Genomic DNA, 26,642 nt, shown 5'->3' on the forward strand with positions numbered 1-26,642 from the left:
CGAGGGGAAATAGGAAGAGAACTCGATGAGGAGCGTCAATGGCGTGGCTTTATAGCTGGCGCCGCCTCTCTGACAGCTGCACTTGATCTCCGCTCATGTGGAGAGAGAGAAAGAGATAGATAATGAAGGAAACACACACAGGAACAATACACACTAGCATTGTCAAAAATAATGTTACTCAATATGTAACACTAACATTTTAGGCATCTGTCCATCCCGTTTTGCTTCTTTCTTTCATTGCGCAGTGCAGTCTCAGATACTAGGGGTACTCTACAATAAAGCCGATGACTTAATTAAGCTGTTTTAAATAAGGGAGATTAGAAAACGGTGTAGGGCCTAGTGGGCTTGAGGAATGACTCGAAGGCACATGACACATGATTAAGAATAGATTAAATAAAAATAAATTCACACATATTTTGCTTTGATCTTGAACAGAGGCCAGGTTACCGGTCAGGTTTGAGACATGATCATCCAGACTCTAAAAGACCGCGTCAGTCTTGTCAGCATTTTCTGCAACTTGACATGCTGGTTTTTGTTATGTATTATTTTTTCTTCTTCGATTTTTTTTATCAGGCAAATGTCTCTTACGGTGAATTTTTGTGGCGCTGTGGCTTAGCTGGTCAAAGCGCCTGTATTGTTAACAGGAGATCCTGGGCTCAAATCCCAGCAGCGCCATAGTCCAGGTGGTGCGTGTGCTTGTTTTATAGAGCTTTCGGGAACGAATTATAAAATTGTATAGCTTTGAGGCGTAATGAATAGTGCAACAAATAGAGTTAAAAAACCTCTTTGCTTGCCATTTTAAGACTTGCTGTCTTTTTTTAGTCTCAAAAACGTGAACGTCTCAAAAACGTCTTGCCTCCTTTTTGGTGTTGGCGCTGTGGCTTAGTTGGTCAAAGCGCCTGTCTAGTAAACAGGAAATCCTGGGTTTGAATCCCAGCAGTGCCTAATGTACAGGTGCCACGGTTGCTTTTTGTTAAGAGTATCGAGTGTTTACGCAGCGGGATGTTTAGCAGTCGGTTTCTTAACAAAACTCAAATCCTTAATAACGCTGCTCGTTCAAGAGGGCTTTGGACGATGGCTTTATAAAGCATAGTGTGGTAATGCCTAACCAATGCGCTACTTGCACACAGGCTCGTGACGTAGTTCCGCCTTGAAGTAATAGGGCCCGCTTAGTTCCGGTTTGTCGGCCATTGTTGCGAAGTTGGGAGAAAATGTAAAAAAAAAAAGTGTTTATAGATTTCAGAGACAGCAGAAGGTATACAACGTACACTGCTGCGTTCCGCTGTGTACATCTTCTGCGAAATTCAACAGAAGTATAAGTTTTCACAGTTTCCTTCAAACGTGGACCTTAGAAAACAGTGGCTTGTGAACATACGCCGAGATGATTTTTGTCCAACCGGCAATTCCAAGGTTTGCAGTAGACATTTTAGCAGGGATCAGATTATTGAACCGCAAACACCAGAGGCACGAAAAAAGTTAGTAACTGGCGCTGTGCCAGTGCTTTTTGCCTGGAATAACTATGCAGTCAAAGCATCGCGGTCCAGTGTGTGGGAGAGGAGAGAGAGGCCGGCTGAAGTGGTATCCGTCGAACCCACACCCATGGATGTTACGATGGATCATGATTACTGAACCATTCCCGAGCCTTCATCATTAGACCTGGCATATGCTAAAATAGAAGAACTTTCAAATGAAGTGGATGAGCTGAAAAAACAGCTAAAAGAACTACACGTTCAGCGTGATTTTGGATTGGAACGGTTTGCTGGCTCAGATGAGGACATCCGATTTTATACAAGGTAGGTCTGAAGATTGGAAGAATCTTAGGATTAGATGTGATTACATATACTCATTTTTAAATACCCGTGCCTGCATTACTAGCACGGAAACGTAAACAATTTGTAAATGTATTCAGTAACACTTCTGCTTATAGGTTCCCCAGCTACCGTCACCTGACGTCTTTCTGGTGGCTAATCGAGCCATCCATTCACAAAATCATTCGTGTGTCCAGGGCTAAATCTGCTGCTAGAAAGCAGGAAGACATCATGGATTTACTGCCACCATCAGAGGTAGGTTTTATACGCACAGTAAGCATGACTGTACACAAACACATTTATATATATATATATATATATATATATATATATATATATATATATATATATATATATATATATATAAATATATATATATATATATATATATATATATAATTAAACACACACACACACACACATATGCTTAAACACACACTTGCATATAAATATATACATGCATACACATACATACATATACATGTATGTATGTGTGTGTATATATGTATGAGTGCATACATATATACATACACATACATATATACATGCATACACATGTATTTACATGTATGTGTGTGTGTGTGTGTGTGTGTGTGTGTGTGTGTGTGTGTGTGTGAACGGGAACAAAGGCTCTTTATTCCCAAAAAACATAATGGGAATAGAGTGACAGATAAAGTGTCCACACCACACATCAGTCATCATAGGTTAGGTCACTTGGATAGTGCTGTTTGTTGTAACAGAGCAGTAAGACCTGTTCCATGTGCTCATCCCTCATTCTGTTTCGAGATGAGGTCAAAAGATTACCTCCATAACTAAAAAGACGCTCCACTGGAGCACTGGAAGGCAATGAAGTGTTGTACTTGATTAAAAAAAAAAACTCTTAACTGTGGGAAATGTCTTAAGAGACGTCAGGTTGTTATTTGAATCTTTTAAGTACTTTCTGACTTCATCATGACTTGTGCTGTCAGATAGTGATTTGGCATTATGACAGACAAAAAAAAATTTCTCTGAGTTATCAGATTTCACAGCGTTGTCATCTCTCACTGTATCTAGACTTTGCAGTGGTTCCTGAGCAATGGCTTCCTGCATTAAGGTTCTCATGTCGTCTCTCTTCTCAGGGCTAAGCCAGTTTAAGCGGAACTTTGGCAGGGTTGCCGTTGCCATCTTTGCTTCATAGCTGGTTAACACTGTTCCAAAGCATTCTTCTATGGCCTCACAGATAGTGGTAACAATGTATGAATTATAAAGCAAATGGGGCATCTTTTCAAATAGCTTTGTCTTGAGGCTAAGCAAAGTAGGGATTAAAAATTGTAGGTAACATTTGCTTTCACCCTGGAGAATGTCAATGGCAACAGCTAGAGGCTTCAGAATCTCAGTGTACTCATTCAGGAATACATACTTTTGTGGATGAAGACTTGGCACACCAAGTTTATCACAGATCTCCTTCAGCTTTTCTTCTGGAAGCCCTGCAAGTTTTGTGACAGCCCTGAACTGCGAGTTCCATCTTGTGACTGATGGGACAGTCAAATGCATATTGGTAATATCCTGAACAACTTCTGTGGCCACTAAAGACCTATGTGCTTTATTCCAGATAGATGAGCATTTAGCCATGGCACTTCTGTACAGCTTACATGATGGCCCAGTTGATGCTGTTTTGTGAATATCATTGGTGGCAATTAGATTTAATGTATGAGCAGCACAAGGCTGATGCTGTGGAAGAAAAAACTGATCTCCATCTCCATCTTCCTGAAGAAGACCACCGACATCCAAAAATCTCACTTCATCACTGTAATCATCTGACTCATCTTCTCTTACACCAAACTCACAGAATGCCTTTACAAAATTACTACCATTGTCAGTCACAGTTGATTTGACTTTGGTTTGAATCCGGTATTCTGCATGAATTTTGTTTAGTTTTGCTGCAACTGCATAAGTGTGTCGACCTATAAGGCGTGTACATGCCAGTGCTGCAGAATGTCTCTCCAGCATGTTTTTTTTTTTTTTTTTTTTTTTTCACAAGCTTTGGAGACGTAACATAAATTCTGCTTTTAATGAAAAGGTCACCTATAGCTTTCACCATGATGCTGTTTTAAATTATATCAATGTTTTCAAAGTGCACTGCAAAGGGAGCAGAATTATAAACATTAGGATCGCTAAAACTGAACTGTAAAAATACTTTGAGACAATTACACCTAAGAGAGATTACCTTAATGCTTTTTTATTTGTAATAATTCCAACTTTGAATGTTAGAATGTTCTAAATGAATAGGGCATACACTCTAAAAAATGCTGGGTTGAAAACAACCCAATTTGGGTTATTTTGTAACCCAGCGCTGGGTCAAAAAGGGACAAACCCAACGCTGGGTTAATTTGACCCAGCAGGTTGGGTTACACGTCTAACCCAGCATGCTGGGTTGTGATTTTAACCCAACTATTGGTTAAAAATAACTACACTGCTGGGTTGAAAGTAACCCAAAATGGGTAGGAAATTTAATCTAGAAACTTTAGTGATTAAAATTACTAAAATAAAAACAATTCACAGTGATACATACTTCAGAAATAGAATTTTATTTGACAAAACATGTAAAAATGTGTCCATCTGGATTTGAAACATATTCACCTTAGAATTAAGATTTTTTAAGAAAATGTATCAAACTGCATAACAAAAACACTGACTCAAGTCAGACAAATAACTTTAGAAAAAGACGGATTTGAAATATTAAAACTTTTCATAACATTTGCATCAATCATCTGTAAGAATTAATTGCAATGTAAGTGCAAAGTAGAGGAAAAATAAATGCAGAATAATGAAAAAAAAAACATCTTGACAGAAGATTCACTGAAAAATACAAATGTATGCACAAACATCTACATATCCTAACATATATAAATCATCAACTTTAATGTAGAAAAAACGTAATGTAGAAATAATAATAAAAAGGCACCAAAGATAAAAATTTTAGATTAGGAAAAAAGAAAACAATTTAAAATAGAAAATTTTAAATAGGTAAATATTTCATAACTTTTACAATCATGTGCAAACATCCGTAAAAAATATTGCAATCTAACTGCATTGTAGAGGAAAAATATTTAGAATAATGAAAGTGCATAAAACTGACTGAAGTCAAACTTCTAAGAAAAAACATTTAAAGTATGGAACCATTTCATAACGTGCACAAACATTTATATGCATCACATTAACATACCATGTGTCAGAAAAAGTCACAAAAGGTCATCAATACAATTAATCGCAGTACGATTCAAGTAACTGAAGTAATGTAACTGATAGAAGTAGAAGAAACAGAGTAGACTGTAGAAGTAACAGAGTACAAGTTGAAGTACACAAAAACCAAGGAAGCGGTAAGGTTACAGTATTAATAATTACTGTTTTTCAGCAAAAATGAATGCTCGCAGAACTCTTACTGCCGGTGTCTCCTCCCCAGGAAGTCCATACACCACAGTCTGTAGAAACTGCCACACCAGGGAACACTGCTTGGGGTAGTTCACATCAAAAATGTAAAATGCTTTAAAGCAAATGTCCACTGCAGCAAGTAATGTGCTTTGCTCAAGTGCTGTGCCATTTATTATAGCAAAGGCTTGAAAGTTGTGGTTGTCTCCAAGCATGAGCACGTAAGGAGATTCAATGGACTCTTTTGAACGAAGGTACTCAGCCATATTGGTCCCAATCTGAAAAATAAATAAATAAATAAATAAATAAATAATGGTATAGATTCATTAAAAACTTAAAAATGTTAAAGTTAAACCAACTAAAAGTTCAGCTAACACACTGCAAAAAAGTTGATCTTAAATTTTTTGCCTTTCTAGTCATAATATTTAAAAATTCTAAAATCAAAAACAATTTTCTAGACAAGCAAACATGATGTCTCATTTAAAGAAATAATATGCCAAAATTAAGAGAATTTTTCCCTAAAAACAAGCAAAATAATCTGCCAAAGGGGTAAGCAAAATAATACTGTCATAAGGAAAAACAAGATTATTTTGCTTACCTCATTGACAGATTATTTTATCATTTATCATTATTTCTTAAAACAAGACAGTATGTTTTGCTTGTCTAGAAAATTATTCTTGATTTTGGAATTTTTATATATTTGGACGAGAAAGAAGATGAAAAATCTAAGTAAGAAAAGCATTTTTTGCATTGTGTTGGCATTAGGGCACGACTTTTTGGCCTGGGTGCAGATGACTCAATGCAAAAACACAGTTCTTTTACAATGTTATTTTTTTTTAAATATAATGTCAGCTTAATGTAACATCAAATTTTGTCTTTATTTACTCAACCCTTTGTCATTACAAACTCCAATTTGTAATAAAAGCTGAGAATTTTCTGTACATACCCCTGTCTACGCAACTACCACTTAAGTTAACGAAATGAACATCCATTTAAATTTTTGTTCAGATATTCTAAAGAGACTTTATTGCTTTATATGATCAACAAATTAAATGTAGGCTTTTAATTACATACAGCTGTGATCAGAGAACAAGCAGAAGCACAAGCATGCTTTTTGTCTCACAAAGCAGTCAAGGACACATGCTTGAGATTCTGTTTAAAGTTAATGTTTATTTTAAAAAGCTATTGTGTCTCTTCAGAAAATGTTGTGTATACTTAACTGCTCAATTAATATGGATTATTTTTTACAGACACTTTATACTTTTTTTGAAGCTTTAAAGTAGACTTGCTGCAATAGTCGGTGATGTCAGTGTTCAAGGAGAAGTCCACACCCAGTGCAAAATGCTCATGCCTTTCTTTGTTCAGTTGTAAAAAAGGTTTTTTGAGGAAATCATTTTAAGATATAGATATGGTGTACCGATTTTGAATTACCAAAATGCTATTTAAATGTGACTTTAAACATTCCCAAATGCGGTTGTAACTGATCCCAGCTGAGACAGAAGGGTCTCATCTAGTTAAACTATCATTATTTTCATTAAAAAAAAAAAACTTTTTATGAAACAAACTGATCATTTTGATAGAGAAGACTCTTTCTACTCAGCTGGGATCATTAACAACCACATTAGGGATCATTTGAAGCTGTATTTCAACTACATTTCTGAAGTTTTAAACTAAACAAAAAAAAAAAACTTTCTGACTGAAGAAAGAAATACATTAACATTCAAGATGACATAACCTGCAAATCTTTGTTCTGGAAACTGAAAAGTTGACTTCTCCTTTAAGACTGACATTAAGGAGAGCAAGAGGATAATGGAGGAAGCAGTAGTCATACTGGGTAGAAGAGCACAATCAGCACACCTCTTGAAAGAAGAGGGAGACAAAAATGACAAGGAAGCTGGCACTGAGCCACAGCCCTCCATTATTACCGGTGTTGTGACACATAAATAAACCAGTGAAAAAAATCTCGTCAAACCTACTTCAAAGTGCTACTGATACTATCAATAGAGGGACAAAAATCTCTCAAATTTTTAAAATAATGTAAAAAAACAATAATTTGTCATTTAACAATAAATACATACAATGGGTCCTTTTCACATTAACAAGAATCTCAGACGTGGAAGTCATCATCATTTTGAAAACTTTATAGGGTTGATTGGGAGATAACGAAAAATATAATTTTTGTATTTGGTCTAATGACAAAAGTAAAAATAAAAATCTAATCAAACCAAATTAGTTTCCAAGACTTTACCAAATAAGGAATAATAAATCATTATTCTCTTTCAATTCCAGTTTTTTTTAATAAACATCCTCGCTGCAGTGTTAATTACAGTTATTATAATTTTTTCTCTATGAAAAGGGCCCATACAACGTATTATAAATGCTTTACATCATGTAGTTTTAGCAGTAGCTGTTAACTTACAGGCTGTATGTCAATGAAGGCTTTCCTGGTTTCTAGGAAAGTGGGTTTGAACGGTTTTCTTCCAATTTTGTACACATGCGTTGGAAGGATTACAGGAAGGAGTTGCATGGCGATGTCACTTTGTCTCTCTTTAAAATAAAATTAAAAAAAAAAAAAACACCCAAAGTTCAAAAAATGTAAATTAACTGCATCAAAAGTTGACTGAAATAAATCTACATACAGTATATTACATTAGTTTCTAAAATTAAGAAATACTTAACTATTAAGAAATACTACACTAAAAATGATAATGAAAATTGTCATTACTAACAGTCATTTTTATATTAAGTGGCAATATTCACAATCTATCCTTTTTTAGATTGATGGGCAAGTAACTATTTTCATAAACACTGTTTGCTAAATGCCTATTACCTGCTGACATTGTTTCTATGTCGTGAAGTAGATTAAGAGCTTGTTTTTGTTTGCTGGCAACCTGAAGAATCTTATCCTTAAACACTGGTACCCAATTTTCTGTGAGTTTTGAAGCACAGTCTGGATTCAAAATTAAAAAATCATGCTATTACCAGCTGAGCAAAAGCCTACATTTCTATCTTCTGTTCTTATCTATTTGTGTGTCAGTGTTTTTTTTTTTATCTGACTGGTTATTTTCTCATGTCTCAAACAGGTTGTGACGTGTTTTTCAGAGGTGAAAGAATTTTCAGATTTGTTGTTCAGCTCAACAGTTCAGCGGAGGAACAGAAAGATCGGCAGGCATTATATAAGGTGAGAGTTTGCTCTTTCTGTGCTTTATAACATCTATGAGTGTCGTCTGATTATCCGTAGATCATCTCTTTGTGTTTCTAAGACTTTACTGCTGAGATAAAGACATTCTGAGGATTTCATTTACACCTTTTAATGTCAAGAGTGTTTCTGGAAGAGGATCACAGAAAGCAAAAACCTTCTCATTCTGATACTGAAATCTGTGTTTATGAGTGAACTGTGTGTTTATGAGTGTTTATTAAGCTGAGCACAGTGGACATTTCTTTACTTATATATCATTTTAGTCGCTTGATATGCAGTGACACACAGTCAATTAATTCACCGAGCAGATTAGCCACTTTTGACGTGATTCAGAGCAAATCTACAGGGAAACATGCCTGGCAAAGTTCGCATAGCATAGTGTGAGTGCGCCCTTACCGAAGCTCCTAAATGCAGAACACTCAAACTGCAATAACAGTATTTATGAATGCATTTAGTTTATTTTACAGTGGATTTACACAATCTTATTTGTAGATACATAAGCTAAAACCCTGAAAAGGTTTACCAGTCAGACCGGTTTCATTTGTTTGTCTGAAGTGTTTCTGCTTAACTGATTTTGATGATAAACAACTGCTGTGGCTACAACTGTCAAGTGTTTTACATTATTCATACACTTTTATTTTTCTAAATACTATTACACCTGTACATTTTAGAGATCATGGCATTTCTCAAAACAAACTAACGCATTCTCCTCTAAATTTTTTGTCAAAAGTACATTCATTCATTTATTTCATTTTCGACTTAGTCCCATTATTAATTAGAAGTTGCCACAGCAGAATGAAATGCCAACTAATCCAGCATATGTTTTACGCAGCGGATGGCCTTCTAGCTGCAACCAATTACAGGGAAACACCCATACACTCTTACATTCACACTCATAGACTATGGGCAGTTTAACTTATTCAATTCTCCTATAGCGCACGCCAACATAGGGGGAACATGAAAACTCCACACAGAACTGCCAACTGACCAAGCCGGGGGCTCGAACCTTCTTGTTGTAAGGCAATTGTGCTACCCACTGCGCCACCATGCTGCCCCTTTCTAAAGTAAAATGAAAATACATACAAATGTTTTTCCCAATTGTTTGAGGTCAAAATTATACAGCCATTGTTGGATTATAAATCAAGGGTTCAGACTGACATTATTGAACATCTCAAAGTGTTCCTGACTGCATAATTGTGCTGTGTTTGGTCATCAAAGATCACCCCAGGATTCCTGACTGATTGTGAAGGGTTAGTTGTAGCGGACTCCAGTTTGATCATGAAGATATGATGTGTAGTCAGAGTTGCAGGCAGGACAAGTTGTTCTGTTTTAGCTCGATTGAGCTGAAGGTCTTTCACTCATGTGGAGATGCTTTAGGTAATGATATCCTTGTAGCAGGTTGTTCGTTGCCCTGAGAAAAGTTTGGACTCTTCTGGCTTTGTGAGTGAGGAAGAGTGATATATCTGCAGTAAGAGTGGATCTTAGCAGCTAATGGCTCGTTTTCACTGAGAGGTACAGTACAGTACGGTATGGGTCACCTTTATCAGGCTTGGGTTTCCACTGCCTTTTGGTGGGCGTGGTCAGACGACATCATTTTTACTCGAGGAAATGTCTACAGTATAGCCGTATGGGTCGTTCACATATCATGAGAAGCATGTCACAACAAAAACAGATGCTTTACACATAAATACTGTATAAATGTTCACTACTAACCTTTCTATCAGCATGATTTGATAATAACTGCAGATCAGTGACGTAGTGTGAAGTAGTCTACTGTACACCTGATGACAAGGTTTGTTTGAGCTCTGGTGACCATGGCTGGTTATTATATGTAGAGTTATATATTATTACGATGTAGTGTCTCGGCTGTGTTTTTAAAAATGGCGCTTCATTTGTTTTCATTCATCTGCTTCTGCGAGTGACATGGAATGAACCACCAATTTATCTAGCATACATTTTACGCAGCGGATGCCCTTCCAGCTACAACCCATCACTGGGAAACATTCATACACACTCATTCACACACATGCACTAGGACAATTTAGCTTACTCAATTCCCCTATAGCGCATGTGTTTGGACTGGCGGAAACCCGAGCATCCGGAGGAAACCCACACCAACATGAGGAGGACATGCAAACTCCATACAGAAATGCCAAGCCCAGCCAAGGCTTGAACGACTGACCTTCTTGCTGTGAGGCGATCATGCCACCCACTGCGCCACTGTGATGCCCGTCTTTGGGATAATTATAATTGGGATATTGTAAGACAAGGAAAGTGTTTTTTTGACGTTGCATGCATATCTCAGACTGGTGTTGAAACATGACCTTTTTAATGCATAATAGGGGCTTTAAATGTCCTTAAGAGTTTCAGGAGAAGGTAGATTTAGCAGTACTGATTGCAGACAGAACAGACTGATACCTGCTCAAGTCAGCTGCATTCTTGGATTTACAGCATTTTCTCTCTGCTGCCCTGCATATAGCAAATCTTCTGTACTTGGATGACCAGCGTTCAGCACATTCTGCAAAATATAATAAATCAGGCATTTCATGACTTTAATAAGTACTCATGGTGCATTTGATTTACACACTATCACACAACTCACACTACTGCCTAGGTAAACTTTAAAATGCTCCAAAGCTAACAGTAGGGCTAGTGCTTCTTTCTCAGATGTACTGTACTTTAGAGCATTGGTACATTCATTATGTGTGCATCTATCTATCTATCTATCTATCTATCTATCTATCTATCTATCTATCTATCTATCTATCTATCTATCTATCTATCTATCTATCTATCTATAAACTGATTTTATCTATCTATCTATCTATCTAAAAACTGTTTTAATCTATATCTATCTATCTATCTATCTATCTATCTATCTATCTATCTATCTGTCTGTCTGTCTGTGTATCTATAATATCAGTGTTGAGAGCAACACAGTAAAGTAAGTACTGTAATATATTAGTTTTTGCTGTAATGCAGAAATATAACTGATGACTTTTACAAGTTTGGTAATAACCCAAAGTTAAGTGGTGTTATTTATACTGTGGTGTCCCAGATGCTAAATGTCTAAGGTAAGACAGTAACAGAGAAAAAGAGTAAAGTAAACTGAGTTGAGGTAAGCAAGTAGCGGTCCTCAGTGCCCCACGACAAACTTTTTTTTTTCTAGTGGTTTAACAAAAGCACAAATTCTAAGAGTAAAATCTGAAGTTTAAAAACAAACAAACAAACAATCAAAAGCACTCTTTAACTAGAGGGGGAAAACTGTTTAAACTGACGAAAAGAAAAGAAACATACACTAAATCCCTTAATATAAACAAGAGAAAAGAGGTTTACAGGAATTAAATGGCATCCACATCCCTACAGCTTCCCACACAGTACACACTGTAACTTGGATAAATTTCAGACAATAGTTATCTCTGGTACTTTCAGCAACACTACAGTAAGGCAGGACAGATCTTCATCATGATGAACACCTGCTGCTAATAAGTGGTTTAGGATTAAAGTTGCCGTCACACTGGACCTTTCACCCCTATAGACTTACATTTTTTACACACGCAAATGTGTCAGACAGTAAATGCAAGCTGTGCGTCTATTTTCGCAGATCACTGCATTGGAAAGTTCGAGCTTGGTTAACTCTGACCTGCGAAATCGCATCACATGAAAGCATGAGACCAATCAAAGATTAAAACATGACCTCTATGGACAGAAATTTAATATATGGACTAGAGCTGCACAGTTAATCGTAAAATGATTGCGATCTCGATTCGACCCCCTAGACCATCTTAATCTAGCATTTCTTTGATTATGTCAATCATATTTTCAAGTTAAGGGGAGAAGCAAATGAGGCTGCACGAGTCTTTTCATTCTTTTCAACTGAAATCACATGTGACGTGAGCTGCTGACCGTGAGCTTTAGGGCGGGCGTGCGCGCGTCTAGTAGCGCGCATGCGTCTAGTCTCCTTTAGTGAACAGAACCTGCTGTGAGTAACAGATAATAAAATTGTAAATAATACTGAGTTTGCTGCACAGAGTGATCGTTTGAATGCCGCGCGTGAAGTATGAACAGCACTTAGCAATGAAAATGAAACTGAAAGCGTGCACATCATTTAAATAATCCTATCACATTTTAGAGTTATGACTGTGAAAAGCATTTGATATGTTTTTTCTTTCATAGCGAACACACAGTTGTGCTTGAAAATAAATGTTTACAGTGTCAGTATAACTACTCTAGCCTATATAATGTTGATTTTACCAGTGAATTAAATGGTCTAATATTGTTGTCAAAAATTGCAAGCATATATCACAAACATAATTCAACATCAGAATTATTATAAGTAGAATAGAATTATTGATAGAAACCAGTAGACCTACACATATTATTATTGTTGTTTTACCATATGTTTGAGAAAAAAACAATAATTGCCGACTCATATTAAGCTTTATTTTACATCTACAGAATCGTGAAAGAATCATGATCTTTATTTTAAGCAAAAAAATTGCGATTCTCATTTTAGCCAGAATCGTGCAGCTATAAAATGGACCAATCGCTTGCTTTTTAAACAGTTTATTCATCTTGTTTAATCCTGCCCTTTTTCGCAGTGCTGTACGACAGAATTTCGCAAGCTCAAACTCTAGTGTAACTGTAGTTTAATAAATAAATAATCAATAAATTTACTCAGTACGATGATTATTCACTGGTCAAACTTAAGGCAAAATTAACAACTTTTTTAATAAGCTTCTTTATATTTCCATTAAATCTCTGCTTGATATTAAAGGGTACAGGTGCACTTATCCTGGCTATCTACATTGGGCCAGACATAGCTGCTTGTTCTCATCCTGGATCAGCAAACGTGCAACAGACTAAGCAAGAAAGAGAAGATTATTCTAGGTCAAACTGTGATTTTTCGACTATTATATAGTTTTCAGTGATTTATTGTCTGTGAAAACGAAACAGTCAGAAGAAAATGAGCACAGAGACATTCAACCATTTCTTGTGCACTGCTGTCACACTGCAAGAAAGTGTCTGAAATCTGAAATCAAAACTTCATCGAAGGAAAAATCTGATCGAAACGGGTACTAAGGGCATTAACCCTTCAGAAAGAATTTGTGCTCCTCCAGCTTTATAAAGGATTGTTCACTCAAAACTGAAAACTGTCATTAATTACTAAAGCAGGTCACACGCCAAAACAGCCACTCGGCGGCGCCCAGCCACGACTTAGGACACTGTTCATATTCCTGCTGCGCCACAGAGCGCCATCTGATTAGTTTCATGTTAAATATCATGCGAATGTGCGCGTCTGGTGTGTGATACTTTTAACCGTCATGTGCGCTTTGTGTCGCGGCGCTTCTGATGTGTGACCTGCTAAACACTTCCATCATTCCAACCTTCAGTGCACACATTTAGATATTTTATAATATTAAATAGCATTTAAATTATAAAGATTGTAAAATTAAAGCAACAGTGGAGAGATTTGGTCCACGCGGCAGCTAAGTCACACTCTAGAAAACTGGACTAGTGTATGACATGAAGGCAAGCAGCCTAATTTATTTCATGTTTTGGTTAGCTAACTGATTAAATACAACTCTCCTGAGCTCTAAAAGGAAAAAAATGCAGAAGAAATTTGTCGTTAAGTTAATTTTAGCAGAAACGCAATTGCCTGTCATTTTCACATTAGTTTTTCAGTCAGGGGATATGTAGCCTTGTAAAAATGTTTAGTTCACTGGACAGTCCCACAGTAATCTACACTATAATTAATATTATAATTTATTATATTCATTAATGTTAATATTATTCAAATTAACCTATGAAATTGACAATATGTGGAAACATTTTGAATGTTTGCTTTCATTTTGAAATTGCTAAAGCCAATTTTACAGATGTGAAACGAAACATCCCATTATGCAGCAGCAGTCTCGAGTTAGGACACTTAATAAATGACTTTTGAGTTTAAAGATGATCGGCCTGCCAAGTCAAGTTTACAGTTAAACATGAAATAGGTATAGCACGTAAGTGGATTTGCTGTGGATCCACCTCTCACATGCCCTGCAGGTAGGCTGAATGATAATCTTTCAAATTATGTAATTTAGGCTATACTGATATTTGCTCATGCAAAATTAAACAGCAGAAAATATACTGTTGGCTGATTTTAACCGCTAAAATACAGTTGGCATATCGATTTTATTTTGACTTGTAGCTCATGGGCCTAAAAATGAAAATTTAACCTGAAAACATCATTAATAAGGCTTAATAAATAAAACAACGGGTGGGCCTAATAGCCTAATGAATGGCTTATGATATTTTTTTACAAATGCCAATAAAAAACCTCACTCACGATAGCCTAACATAAATCTTTATTTTTTACCTTTAAACTATAAAAAAGTTATATAGCCTATTGATTTCCGTGTTATCCATACCAAAATGTAACCAATTTTCACAGTAATAGCTGTGAATTTCTATTTTTTAGGTATGTTTTTCTCGCTACACTTATGCTTTAAAATGTAACTAAGTAACACATTTAGCTGCTATTTTTTAAATGACATTAGGTTGTAACATTTAACTCTTTCCTAACACGAATAGATGATTGGTTAAGTTGGGCAATAGGCAATGTGAAGCGTCATTACTCAGTTTATGCTTATTTCACTATATTTATTTACTGGTCATATGAATAGTGGGTTAGCTTACATGTGTAGGCATAGTTTGAAGTCTTTACCTAAAACTATAAACATTTGTACTATTTTTAAAAAAGTGGAAAGAAAGAAGAAGAATAAAATATCATTTAAAGCATTTATTTGGCACTGAAGCCATGATCCGTCTGTGTTAATAAACAGTGTTGCATTAAACTTCATTGATAAAATCAATAATAGGGAATACATAATATTATTTTTACTATAAGAAGTATATTACTGCTTTGAGTCAGTAACTTCAGCAATAATGCAAAGTAATAATAAACAAGTGAATAAATAGCCTAAATGAAAGCAAGAAGAGGGACCAAAACCAGCTGGTCTAGTGGAATGACTGCAAAAAATGTCTATTCGAGTGCCCCCCTATGGGATTAATGCCCCCTCAATTATGTCACCCTGGCGCTGGGCCTGTTCTGCTTACCCGTGTTCTTTGTTTAAACTTGTTATGATAGAAAACAGTTTAATACTCTGGAATGGCATAGTCTGGAATTTTCTTTCTTTAACATTTGTAATTCAAGGGCACGGGACAATGGAGTTTAGGATCCACATGCATTTTACTAAGAACAGTAGTCAGGCAGGCAGTCAAAACAGGGACAAACAGATGCATACAGAGAAATCTGCAAGCGTTGTCAGGTTACAGGCAGATGCCCAAAGACAGGCAGTGGAAGGAATAAACAATAAAACAAGGCAAGGGTGGAACACAGATAGACTAGACACAAGAAACGCTTAGAAATGTTACAGTGTAATCCAAACAATACTCTATGCGCTGTATATATAGTCTGTGTAATCAGTCCATGAGCAGCTCCTAGCTGTGTGTGTGTTTGTGTAATTAAAAGAGAAATGGAACAAGTGTGTGTGTGTGTGTGCGTGTGTATGTGTGTAGTGACAGAAGTTGTAGTTTATATGGTGGCAGAATTGTAGTCTGGATTCAAGATGCTACTAACACAGGCCAAGAAGGATTTGAAGCAGAGGTTTGTCTGGAGCATGGAGCTCTGGAATACTTGGAACTTGGAGCTGTGGAGGGCCTGGAGCGTGGAGCTGTTTGGGGCTTAGGTTCAGAAGACAGTGATGGATCTGACAACCCAAGTTGGTCAGGAAGCTCAGGTTCAGAGGCACTGGCAGTTCAGATAACCCCAGTGGATCAGGAGGCTAAGGTTCAGGATACACTGAGAAGTCATACGGCTCTGGAAAGTCACGCGGCTCTGAGAAGTCACATGGCTCTGGGAAAACACATGGCTCTGGTAGTCATTAGTGGGACTCAGGTGGTGGCTCTGGCCATTAGTGGCACTCAGGTAGCAGCTCTGGCTGTTTGTAGGATTCATGAAGATCTGGGGGCCAACATTTGGGGAATTTTAGAGGATCTGGCGTCCGCCATTCAGGGAATTCTGGAGGATCTGGCACCCTTTCCGGGGACTCGGGAAGGGGATAGGTCAACTCTGGAGGATTTGACAGCTCTATTAGTGACAGGGGATCTTGCAGCTCTGACAGCCCCATTGCCAGTGGATATTGCTGTCCTTGTGGCCATGTGTGTCAAAAAAGTTTTTCATTCAGAGGATTCTGAGCATGTACATGTACATCTCTTAAACTTATATATTAGTCTTCAGTGTTTTTTAGTGTTCACTTTTTTAATAATTCTACAACTGTCAGAAAAAATGCACCAATAAGGTACATTAAATATAACTGTACTTTTAAAGGTACACAATAGGCCCTTATCCTGTACCCCATATGAATTATAAGATCTATACTAGAGGTACAGAAAGTTACCTTTTAGGGTACCACCACAGTGATGGGCATTTTTACCTAAGAATGTATTATGCTTTTAACAGTAGCCATATTTTTGTGAAACTCTTCCAGTCTCACCTGTCATATGAAGTCTTTTTTTTAACTGGCTTTCTTAGTTTTCTAAAATGGTTGTGTTTAACCAGTTGAACATCTAAATAAGCACTCATGTATGATGATTCAGGTAGAAGAGTTACAGAGCTTCTGCCAAAGACACAAGTTAGGTAGATAAATAAACATCTACATCACTCCTGGTTAGCAAGAGCCACTTAAATCAGTGACAATTTTCAAAATTGTCAATTTTGAAATGTCAAGTTTCTACTTAGAGATTAATTTCATTATTTAATTAATGCTTAGGTCCATATGTTATTGTGAAAGTAATGCAGATGTTGTTGCTCTTGTCCTGTAGCTGTGAATGGGTGAAGCACCATGGCGAATGTTAAACAGCTGCTCGACAACTCACTGGATGAACTGGTAGAAGCTGAACTAAAGAAGTTTCAGCGGTGCTTAGTGAATAACCATGATGAGATTTCAAAAGCTGAAATGGAGAATGCAGACAGGTTGGATACAGTGGATAAGATGGTGTCATGTTTTGGATTAGAAAGAGCTGTGAAGATCACCGTGGACACCCTGAGGAAAATAAAGCAGAATCAATTGGCTGAAGAGCTGGAGAATACACAGAAGCAAGGTATTGTTTAATTCCTTGTCAAAGTTTAGAAATGTGATCATTTGATTCCATGTTAAAAACCTGTCCTAGCAATGGTTTTTGAGTCAGATGTATTGTCATAACATTTATTGCACAGCTTCAGATGTCTTAAATTCAGCATTGCTATGGTCAACAGTGATGGTCAATCATAATGCTAATGCATGTAAATGGGTGCCTGAATTTCACATTATCAACATTTATATGTTTGTCTTCGTTCATCAAAAAAAATTTTTATATGTGTAATTTTTTTTTCATAAAGGGAAGCACAGGGCATAATCATGTTTTACTTTATTGTTTTTTCCTCTCTCTTGTAACGGTGCAGCTTCAGAGACCTGTAAAACTCCTCCTCTTGATTACACAAACATCAGCCATGAACTCAAGAAGAAATTAAAAGAGGAATATGAGCAGATATTGCTTGGTGATTCACAGACGGGTCACCAGAAGTACCTGGATGATATTTTCACTGATCTGTATATGGTGGAGAACAAGACTGGAGGAAGAGAGAATGACCATGAGGTGATACAGATAGAGTCAAAACACAAACAACAGGATAAACCAATCAAGTGTAATGACATGTTTAAAGTTCAGCCTGACACAGGTCAACAAAACAGAAGAGTCCTGACACTGGGGATCGCAGGAGTGGGAAAGACTGTCTCTGTCAACAAATTCATCCTTGACTGGGCTGAAGGAAAAGACAATCAGGAAATAGTCTTCATATTTCCACTGCCGTTCCGTAGACTGAATCTGATTAAAGAAAAAGAGTACAGTCTCATAGGTCTGCTTAACAAGTACTTCTTTAGCAGTGGAGGACTGAGTTCTCTTCCTGAAAAACAAGGCAAGGTCATGTTCATCTTTGATGGACTGGATGAATATCGCTTTAAATTGAACTTTAAAGAGGATGATGGATTTACAGATGCTGATAAGGAAATGACAGTGAGTAAGATAGTAACACATCTCTTAAAGAGAGAGCTGCTTCGCTCTTCCCTCATCTGGATCACATCCAGACCAGCAGCAGCCAGTCTGATACCCCAAATCTACATTGATCAGGTGACTGAGGTGCGAGGATTCAGTGATGAGCAGAAGGAGCAGTACTTCATCAAAAACAGCAGTGCTGAGGTTGCTGGAAACATCATCAGTCACATCAGGAAATCCAGGAGTCTGTACATCATGTGCCACATCCCTGTCTTCTGCTGGATCTCTCTCACTGTTCTTCAGCCTCTGCTGGGTCAAGAGAGCAATGAAGAAACACCCACAACTCTCACAGGGATGTACACCAGCTACTTACTGTCTCAAAAGCAAGAGATGAAAGAAAAATACAGCAGCGATTCTGAACCTGAAGCCAAGGCCTGGTCTTTTGAAGACATTGTTCTGAAGCTGGGGAAACTGGCCTTTGAACAGCTGCAGAAAGGAAATCTGATTTTCTACAAAACAGATCTGGAGAAGTGTGGACTGGATGTCAAGGAAGGGTCTGTGTTTTCTGGATTATGTACTCGAATGTTTCAGGAGGAAAACCCCATCTCAGGGGAACAGGTGTACAGTTTTGTTCATCTCAGCGTTCAGGAGTTCATCGCTGCTCTCTATGTGTTTTATACTTACAAAGACAAGAAAGCAAATCCATTTCTTGATTCCTGGATAAAGGAACTGACATGGAAACTCTCTACAAAGCCCCTGTTTAAACTTCACAAGGATGCAGTTAAGAAGACTTTACAAAGCAAGAACGGACACCTGGACCTTTTCCTCCGCTTCCTGCTGGGTCTCTCTCTGGAGTCCAATCAGAGTGACCTGAAGGAGCTTCTGCCAGAACTGAAGCTCAAAACAGAGAACATCAAAGACACGACAGACTATATCAAGAAGAAAATAGAGAAGGAGAAATCAGCAGAGAGGACCATCAACCTCTTCCACTGTCTGAATGAACTGAAGGATGACTTTGTGGAGGACCTCCAGAAGAGTCTGAGCTCTGGAAATCTCACATCACAGGATCTGTCCTCTGCTCAGTGGTCGGGTCTGGTGTTTGTGCTCCTGATGTCAGAAGAGACTCAAGAGAAGTTTGAACTGCAGAAGTACAGAAGATCTGATGAAGCACTGATGAGACTGATGCCAGTGGTTAGAAACACCAGAAGAGCACTGTAAGAGTTTTCTGGATACACTTATGCCCATTTCACACATCGATTTGCAACACAGCTGCAGCCCATGAGTCATATACATGCAGAGCAGAAACAGCACAGACTATTTGTGTTTTCACATCAAATATTTATCACTGATCTCCTGCTGTACACAATATCTGTTCTGCTTATGTTTACTCCACTTTCAGACATTCTTTTCAATACTTTGACTCTCTTTTTACACAATACAATAATATAATCTCACCTTTAAAAACTGATAACTCTAATCTGTTAACATAAGTTTGGAAAACGGAGAAAGTTTTTAATAATGATAACTAATAATTAATTATCACACAAAACTGTCAATTGTTAGGTAAATAATAATTTGATGTTTATTTTACAGCCTTGTATTCTCCCTTAAATTCAGTATTTACAGAGTCCATATAGTGATTTTACCTTTGCTCAAACTAAAACACAACATTTAAATGTTTTTGTCTCTGTTCTGGATTAATAGATAAATGCAAAATCATTATTTCTGTTTTCCCCTCACAGGCTTCAGAGCTGTAATCTCACTGTTGAGTGCTGTGAGAGTTTGTCTTTAGCTCTACAATCCTCAAACTGGTTCCTGAGAGAGCTGGACCTGAGTAACAATGACCTGCAGGATTCAGGAGTGAAGCTTCTCTCTGATGGACTGAAGAGTCAACACTGTAAACTGGACACACTGAGGTAAATGATTCTCCACTCTACAACATTAAAAGTGTTTTGATTGAGATGGAAATGTCCAGATATATTTAAGAGCATTAGTGGAGAAATGAAAGTTGCTCTTTTTCTTAAACAGTTCAGGAAATCAGTGTATTTTAATGATTATTTTATTTAATTACCTCTAAATCTTTATTCATATTTTATATTTTTGATGATTATATTTATAGTTTATCTGTGAATTGGTTTATTGGAGCAGGTTTGACAGGCTCTGATCATTTGCATTTTGCAGGTTCATAAATATATAAAGTCTCGTGGTCCTCTTATCTGAACTCAAATCTAGCAGTTTTCTTACATTTCAAAATATTCATGAATATATTAGATGACATTTAATATTCAGTTTTATTAAATAAAAATAGTCAATAATTCTAACTGACACAAATAACAATAGTTTTGTCATGTTATTAACCTCAAAGTTTGTTTTTACATCAGATGAATGACTGAAATCACACTGTTAATGTAATCTGTGTTCTTCTTTCTCAGCTTGGTCATGTGTAATCTCACTGTTCAGTGCTGTGAGAGTTTGTCTTCAGCTCTACAATCCTCAAACTGTGTGCTGAGAGAGCTGGACCTGAGTATCAATGACCTGCAGGATTCAGGAGTGAAGCTTCTCTCTGATGGACTGAAGAGTCAACACTGTAAACTGGACACACTGAGGTAAATGATTCTCCACTCTACAATAACTACAGTCAGACAGTTTCATATTAGAGCTCTTCATGCTTGAACATGTTAACCCTGGGTGATACTAAACCCCAGATAACAGGAATTATGGGTTATCAGTGATTGTGTTTCACACTGCTCATACTATACCTGTAGTTAACCCTCAGGGGTCTGAGGTGATTTTGGGACCCCTGAGATGTTTTGACATGCCCTGACATCTGTGCTGATTTCAGCCACTTATTACACAGAACTGGCCAACATGTGTTTCATTAGTGTTCAGCACAAACTGAGCTACAATAATATGTGAGAAATATTGATGTACATGCTTGTGTTTTTTAGAAAACAAATATTATGTGTGGTTAGTAGGTTTTAGAGGAAAAAAACCAGACTGAATGTGCCTAAACAAGAGTTTAGAGTAAGCAGTCTTGTAGACTAGAATATTTACTGCACAATTATGTGAAATTATTCTGTTCTCTCATTCAGAGAAAACATTACAATGATCTACATTTTGTTAAGTTTGTTTTGGGTGATCTCAGCTGTATGTGTGAGTGACAATGCTCATGAATAATTCACACCTGAGAGACAACAGACACTCCCCCACTGACCCATCAAGGGCAGTGTACAGCAATGTCCATCTGCAGAAGCTAGCCCAAACTCAATGCTTGTTGTGTTACTGCTGTGTGACCATGTAAACACTCTGGGTGAATAATATACAGTGCTCAGCATATATAAGTACACCCCTCACTAATCTCTCTTTTACATTCATAGTTTAATAGGAAGCTCTACAGTATTATATTTGTGGATATACAATAGATTAGCCAAATCTGGAGCTCATCTAACAAAATAAATTATGATAACGATGTAAAAACTAGGGCACTCATATTTATGTTTTATAGAAAAAAAATATTAAATACAAATTTAAAAAAGGAGGAAAAATCAAGAGAAGCAAAACAATGGAAAATTTAGCTGGAATTTTTGGATTTTGCAATATTCTTTTTTGTAGTATTTAGCCTGAATTTAATTGCATTCTTTCAATTTCTGAATATGTTTGGTGACTAAAATATGATGTTCATGAATAAATCAGTTTAATAAATGTGTTCTGTTTAAATGCAGCAGAATACACTGCCTATATTGACTGAGAAATGGAGGAAAGTCTTGGTTTTCAGAATGGGCTGTCCTCCATTATGCTGAGCGCTGTATGTGACTTATACAGCCGCACATATAATATATATTTGAAATGGTGTAAAACGTGTTCGCCAAACTCTCTTGTGCATTAATCCAGCATTTAATAATCATTTCTGAATGAGTCTGAGACACTGAAGTAGAGGAATGACAAACGCTTTAAACACAAGAATAAATCAGATTTAAACATGAAAAACAATTACTGTAAATCTAAATCATATTTGAAGAGCTTTAATATAGTTTTCACTAATAGTTGCAGTCTCAGTTCACAGTTTGAAAACTTTACCAGGTTGTGTCTGTCTGTGGGTGTCAACATTCAACATTTCTGTGTGAAAGTGAAGCGCAGCGAGAACACAAATAAACATTATACCAGTGTTAATCCTGTTTCAGAGCAGAACAGTGGATCTGGAGGTGTGAAAGCAGCAGAGTTAAACGCTAAAGTCAAGCTGTTTTGTGTCCTGCTGAAGGTTTGAGCTGCTCTCATATTTGTGCAGTTTCAGTTTCTTGAAAACAAATAAAAGTCTCATGATAAAGTGTGTGAAATAATCCTGATTACTCGCTCATCTAAAACAATATCTGCTAAAGGCTGAATGTGAAGGAGAGTCAGCAGTCATGAATATTGATCAGCTGTTTCTCTCCTGACAGAATAAAATAATAATAATAATAATAATTCATTTTATTTATAAATGGCGCCTTTCTGGACACCCAAGATCGCCTTACAGTAAGCATCATCAGACATGCTAAACAACTTAAACATTACTAAAAACAATCAATGACCAAACAAGTTAAAACGCAATAGCGAAAAAGAACATAATAAAAACAAGATAAAAAATTGTTAAGTAAAAGCCTGCTTAAAAAGATGGGTTTTTAGACGTGATTTAAAATTGTGAAGACTATCACTGCTCCTAAGGTCTAATGGAAGTGAGTTCCATAGCCTAGGAGCCATAGAGCTAAAAGATCTGTCTCCCATTTTGCTCAGTCGAGTGCGAGGTGGTGCCAGAGTGAAGTTGTTAGCTGACCTAAGGGTACGAGAAGGGGTGTAGATATGGAGAAGTTCAGTGAGATATTGAGGAGCGAGATTATGAAGTGCCTTGAAAGTTAGAAGTAATATTTTAAAATCAATTCGATATTTTACTGGAAGCCAATGAAGCTGATAGAGGAGTGGTGTGACGTGCTCGTGAGATGGGGTCCTAGAGATGACACGAGCTGCATGGTTCTGAACCAGTTGGAGTTTATGGAGAAGTTTGGAAGGAAGTCCAGAAAGAAGTGCATTACAGTAGTCAAGACGTGAAGTAACTAATGCGTGGATGAGAATGGCTGTGTTATTAGTTGTGAGAGAAGGGCGGAGACGAGTGATATTACGCAGGTGGAAATATGCAGTACGTGTAATATTATTAATGTGACCTTCAAATGAGAGTGTGCTATCCAAGATGACACCCAAACTCTTTACCTGCATGGAGGGAAAAATTGTACTGTTATCAATGTTTATAGTGAATTTATCAGCTTTATCCAAAACACTTTTAGTGCCGATGAGAAGGGCTTCAGTTTTGTCGCTGTTTAATTTTAAAAAGTTAGCTGAAAGCCAGATTTTTATTTCAGCTAAACATCTGCTCAAAGCAGGAGGAGGAAAAGAACAGGAGGGCTTGGTGGACAGGTAGAGTTGAGTGTCGTCAGCATAACAGTGAAATTGTATGTTGTATTTTCTGAAAATGTGACCAAGAGGCAGTAGATATATGATAAACAGGAGTGGACCCAGTACAGAACCCTGTGGGACACCAGTAGTGACAATCTGCGATCTTGACTTAAAATCTTTAATTTGAACAAACTGAGTACGATCTTCAAGATATGACTTCAACCATAAAAGAGGGGTGCCAGAGATCCCTAGTGAGGCACGCCTATTCAAAAGAACCTCGTGCGAAACCGTGTCAAAGGCTGCACTCAAGTCCAGGAGAATAAGAATTGACAGTAAACCAGAGTCTGCTGCCAATAGTAGATCATTAGTGATCCTGACAAGAGCAGTCTCAGTGCTGTGGTTGGGACGAAAACCAGACTGGAAGAGCTCAAACAAATTGTTATTAGCAAGGTATTTATGGAGTTGAGATGCAACACATTTTTCCAGTATTTTTGAGATAAATTGGAAATTGGTCTATAGTTGGCCAAATTGGATGAATCAGCTCCTAATGTCAGTCCCCTAATGGAGCATCAGTGTGAACGTGACTGTGGGTCAGGTGATGAACACATGAAGAGAGCGGCTTTGTGTTTGTCTGAGCTCATTTTGTTTTAGTCCACAACAGAATCACAATATAAATGATGAAATCAGCTCATTTCCTGTTGTGTTTTTTACATGACTTTAAGATGATCAAGTGTGTCTTCTTCCTCCTCACAGCAGACTTTACAGCTTGATGTGGTGTATTATGAACAATGTCTTTGCTCTGTACACTTCTACAGATGATGTCGAGTCCTTGTTGAGTGTGTGAGTGTGTGTGTGTGTGTGCTGATGTGATCAATAAGGAGAGCTGATCAGGATGTGTGTGTTCATCACTGCTGTTGACATGAGCAGAAACAGCAGTCAGCATCTTCACAACACAAAGAGATGTGTGATTGTCCAACTGTGTGATGTAGACTATTGCTGTGTTTGTAGATTGTCTGGCTGTATGGTGACAGAGGAAGGCTGTGGTTTTCTGTCTTCAGCTCTGACTTCAAACCCCTCACACCTGAGAGAGCTGGATCTGAGCTACAATCATCCAGGAGATTCAGGAGTCAAGCTGCTCTCTGAACAACTGGAGGATCCAAACTACACACTGGACAAACTCAAGTATGTGGAGCAGCACTGCCTTTTTTTATTGTGAATACAGATACTTTGATACTTCACTGCTCTTCTAGTGTCCAGATATGAATCAAAGCTGTTAAATATGTCAGTGCACTGGGGCAGTTCTCACATTAAGCGTGATATTATATCTCATATTAAAACTGTACAGTTTCAGCATTGTAGTTGAGCAGTGAAACTTGTTCTCTACATTTCTGCTGAAGAACTGTACAGTATCAGCTCAGAGATGTGTGTGTACTGTTCTCCAAATACGTCCTGTGTATACTTTAACAGCAAGTTAAACTCTCCCTCATGAACTTCACAGACACAGAATGTCCTTTATCACACTTTAATAAGGGCGGAGTAAAACTATAAACAGGAAGAAAATAAACAATATCAATTTACATTCACAATGTGGACATAACAAAGATGTTTCTGGCAAATATCTCACATATCTTGTAATCTGGCTCTTTTCTGCTTCTAAACTAACATGAACACAAAATATCAGGCAATAAAAGTGATCAGCAGACAGTGATGCTGGTTCTGATATAGTCCAGTGACAATCACATGTTGAACAAACTCAAATAAAGCAAATGACAAAAAACTCCTAAACTAATCCTTTATAACTGAAGTATTATGAACAATACACATAACACAAACCCACCAAGCTTCCAAAGGGCGAGGAGGACTGCAGATTGGTCTGGATTCACTGCTCTCCAACTTAGCAATGTTTGGAGATGATGAAGAGGCATTTGACAGAAGATGAAGATCTCCATCATATTTCAAGTCATTTAACACTGAATTCTGCTTTATTATTGTGCTGCGCTTTTGTCAATTGATCATTGAATGAATCCTTCAGTCTTTATATCTGTCTGTTTCTGTGTTTCCATTCTGTTTTCTGTTTCCACATCTGATCTAAAAGCTCTGTGTGTCATTCAGAAGCTGATTTGACAGCTCCACACACACTCATGTTGTTTTACTGCAGTTATTAATGCACTGAGATCAGCCAATCACAATCCAGCATTCAGCACACACTCCACATGTCTTATTGTGTGTGTGTGTGTGTGTGTGCGCGTGTGTGTTTGTGTGTGTGCGTGTGTGTGTGCACGCGTGTGTGTGCGCGCGCGTGTGTGTGTGCGCGTGTGTGTGCGCGTGTGCGTGTGTTTCCGTGTTTGTGTGTGTGTGTTAAGCTGATGTTTGTGTACTGACTGAATGTGAATCTGTGTGTGTTTACAGTCTGGATCATGGAGGAGAGAAGAGGATTACAGCAGGACCACACAAATGTAGGACTACACACACACACACACACACACACACTCCCTTCTGTCTCTCTCTCTCACACGCACACGCTCACACACAATCAGACATACACACTCACTCTCACACACACATGCTCACGCGCACACACACACACACACACACACACACCCTTTCTCTCTCACACGCACAGGCTCACGCACAATCAGAAATGTATACACACAGTCACACAAGCATGGCCCTCTCTCACACACAGACACACACACATACACACTTCCTCTCTCTCTCACGCT

The 26,642-nt window shown here is 37.5% G+C and overlaps 2 protein-coding genes and 2 non-coding genes across 9 annotated transcripts in view; 3 read left to right on the forward strand and 1 right to left on the reverse strand.

Moving 5' to 3' along the window:
* Nucleotides 1–26,642, reverse strand: part of LOC103910797 (uncharacterized) — a 1,018,570-nt gene that overhangs the window by 126,898 nt on the left and 865,030 nt on the right. The gene's annotated exons all lie outside the window — the stretch shown is intronic.
* On the forward strand, nucleotides 602–675 carry trnat-ugu (transfer RNA threonine (anticodon UGU)). Its single transcript has one exon. It is a non-coding gene; the product is annotated as a tRNA-Thr (tRNA).
* On the forward strand, nucleotides 872–945 carry trnat-agu (transfer RNA threonine (anticodon AGU)). The gene has a single exon. It is a non-coding gene; the product is annotated as a tRNA-Thr (tRNA).
* si:ch211-199m9.3 overlaps nucleotides 8,341–26,642 on the forward strand; it is a 55,666-nt gene continuing 37,364 nt past the window's right edge. For both annotated transcript variants that reach the window (XM_073948279.1, XM_068220482.2), the window contains exons 1-7: nucleotides 8,341–8,397; nucleotides 17,287–17,565; nucleotides 17,906–19,709; nucleotides 20,238–20,411; nucleotides 20,928–21,101; nucleotides 24,928–25,101; nucleotides 26,329–26,375. In XM_073948279.1, coding sequence (XP_073804380.1) covers nucleotides 17,307–17,565; nucleotides 17,906–19,709; nucleotides 20,238–20,411; nucleotides 20,928–21,101; nucleotides 24,928–25,101; nucleotides 26,329–26,375 — 2,632 coding nt within the window. In that variant the 5' untranslated portion in view covers nucleotides 8,341–8,397; nucleotides 17,287–17,306. The remainder of the gene's footprint in view (nucleotides 8,398–17,286; nucleotides 17,566–17,905; nucleotides 19,710–20,237; nucleotides 20,412–20,927; nucleotides 21,102–24,927; nucleotides 25,102–26,328; nucleotides 26,376–26,642) is intronic.

The sequence above is a fragment of the Danio rerio genome, chromosome 4 (assembly GCF_049306965.1).
Source record: "Danio rerio strain Tuebingen ecotype United States chromosome 4, GRCz12tu, whole genome shotgun sequence".
Taxonomy (NCBI): domain Eukaryota; kingdom Metazoa; phylum Chordata; class Actinopteri; order Cypriniformes; family Danionidae; genus Danio; species Danio rerio.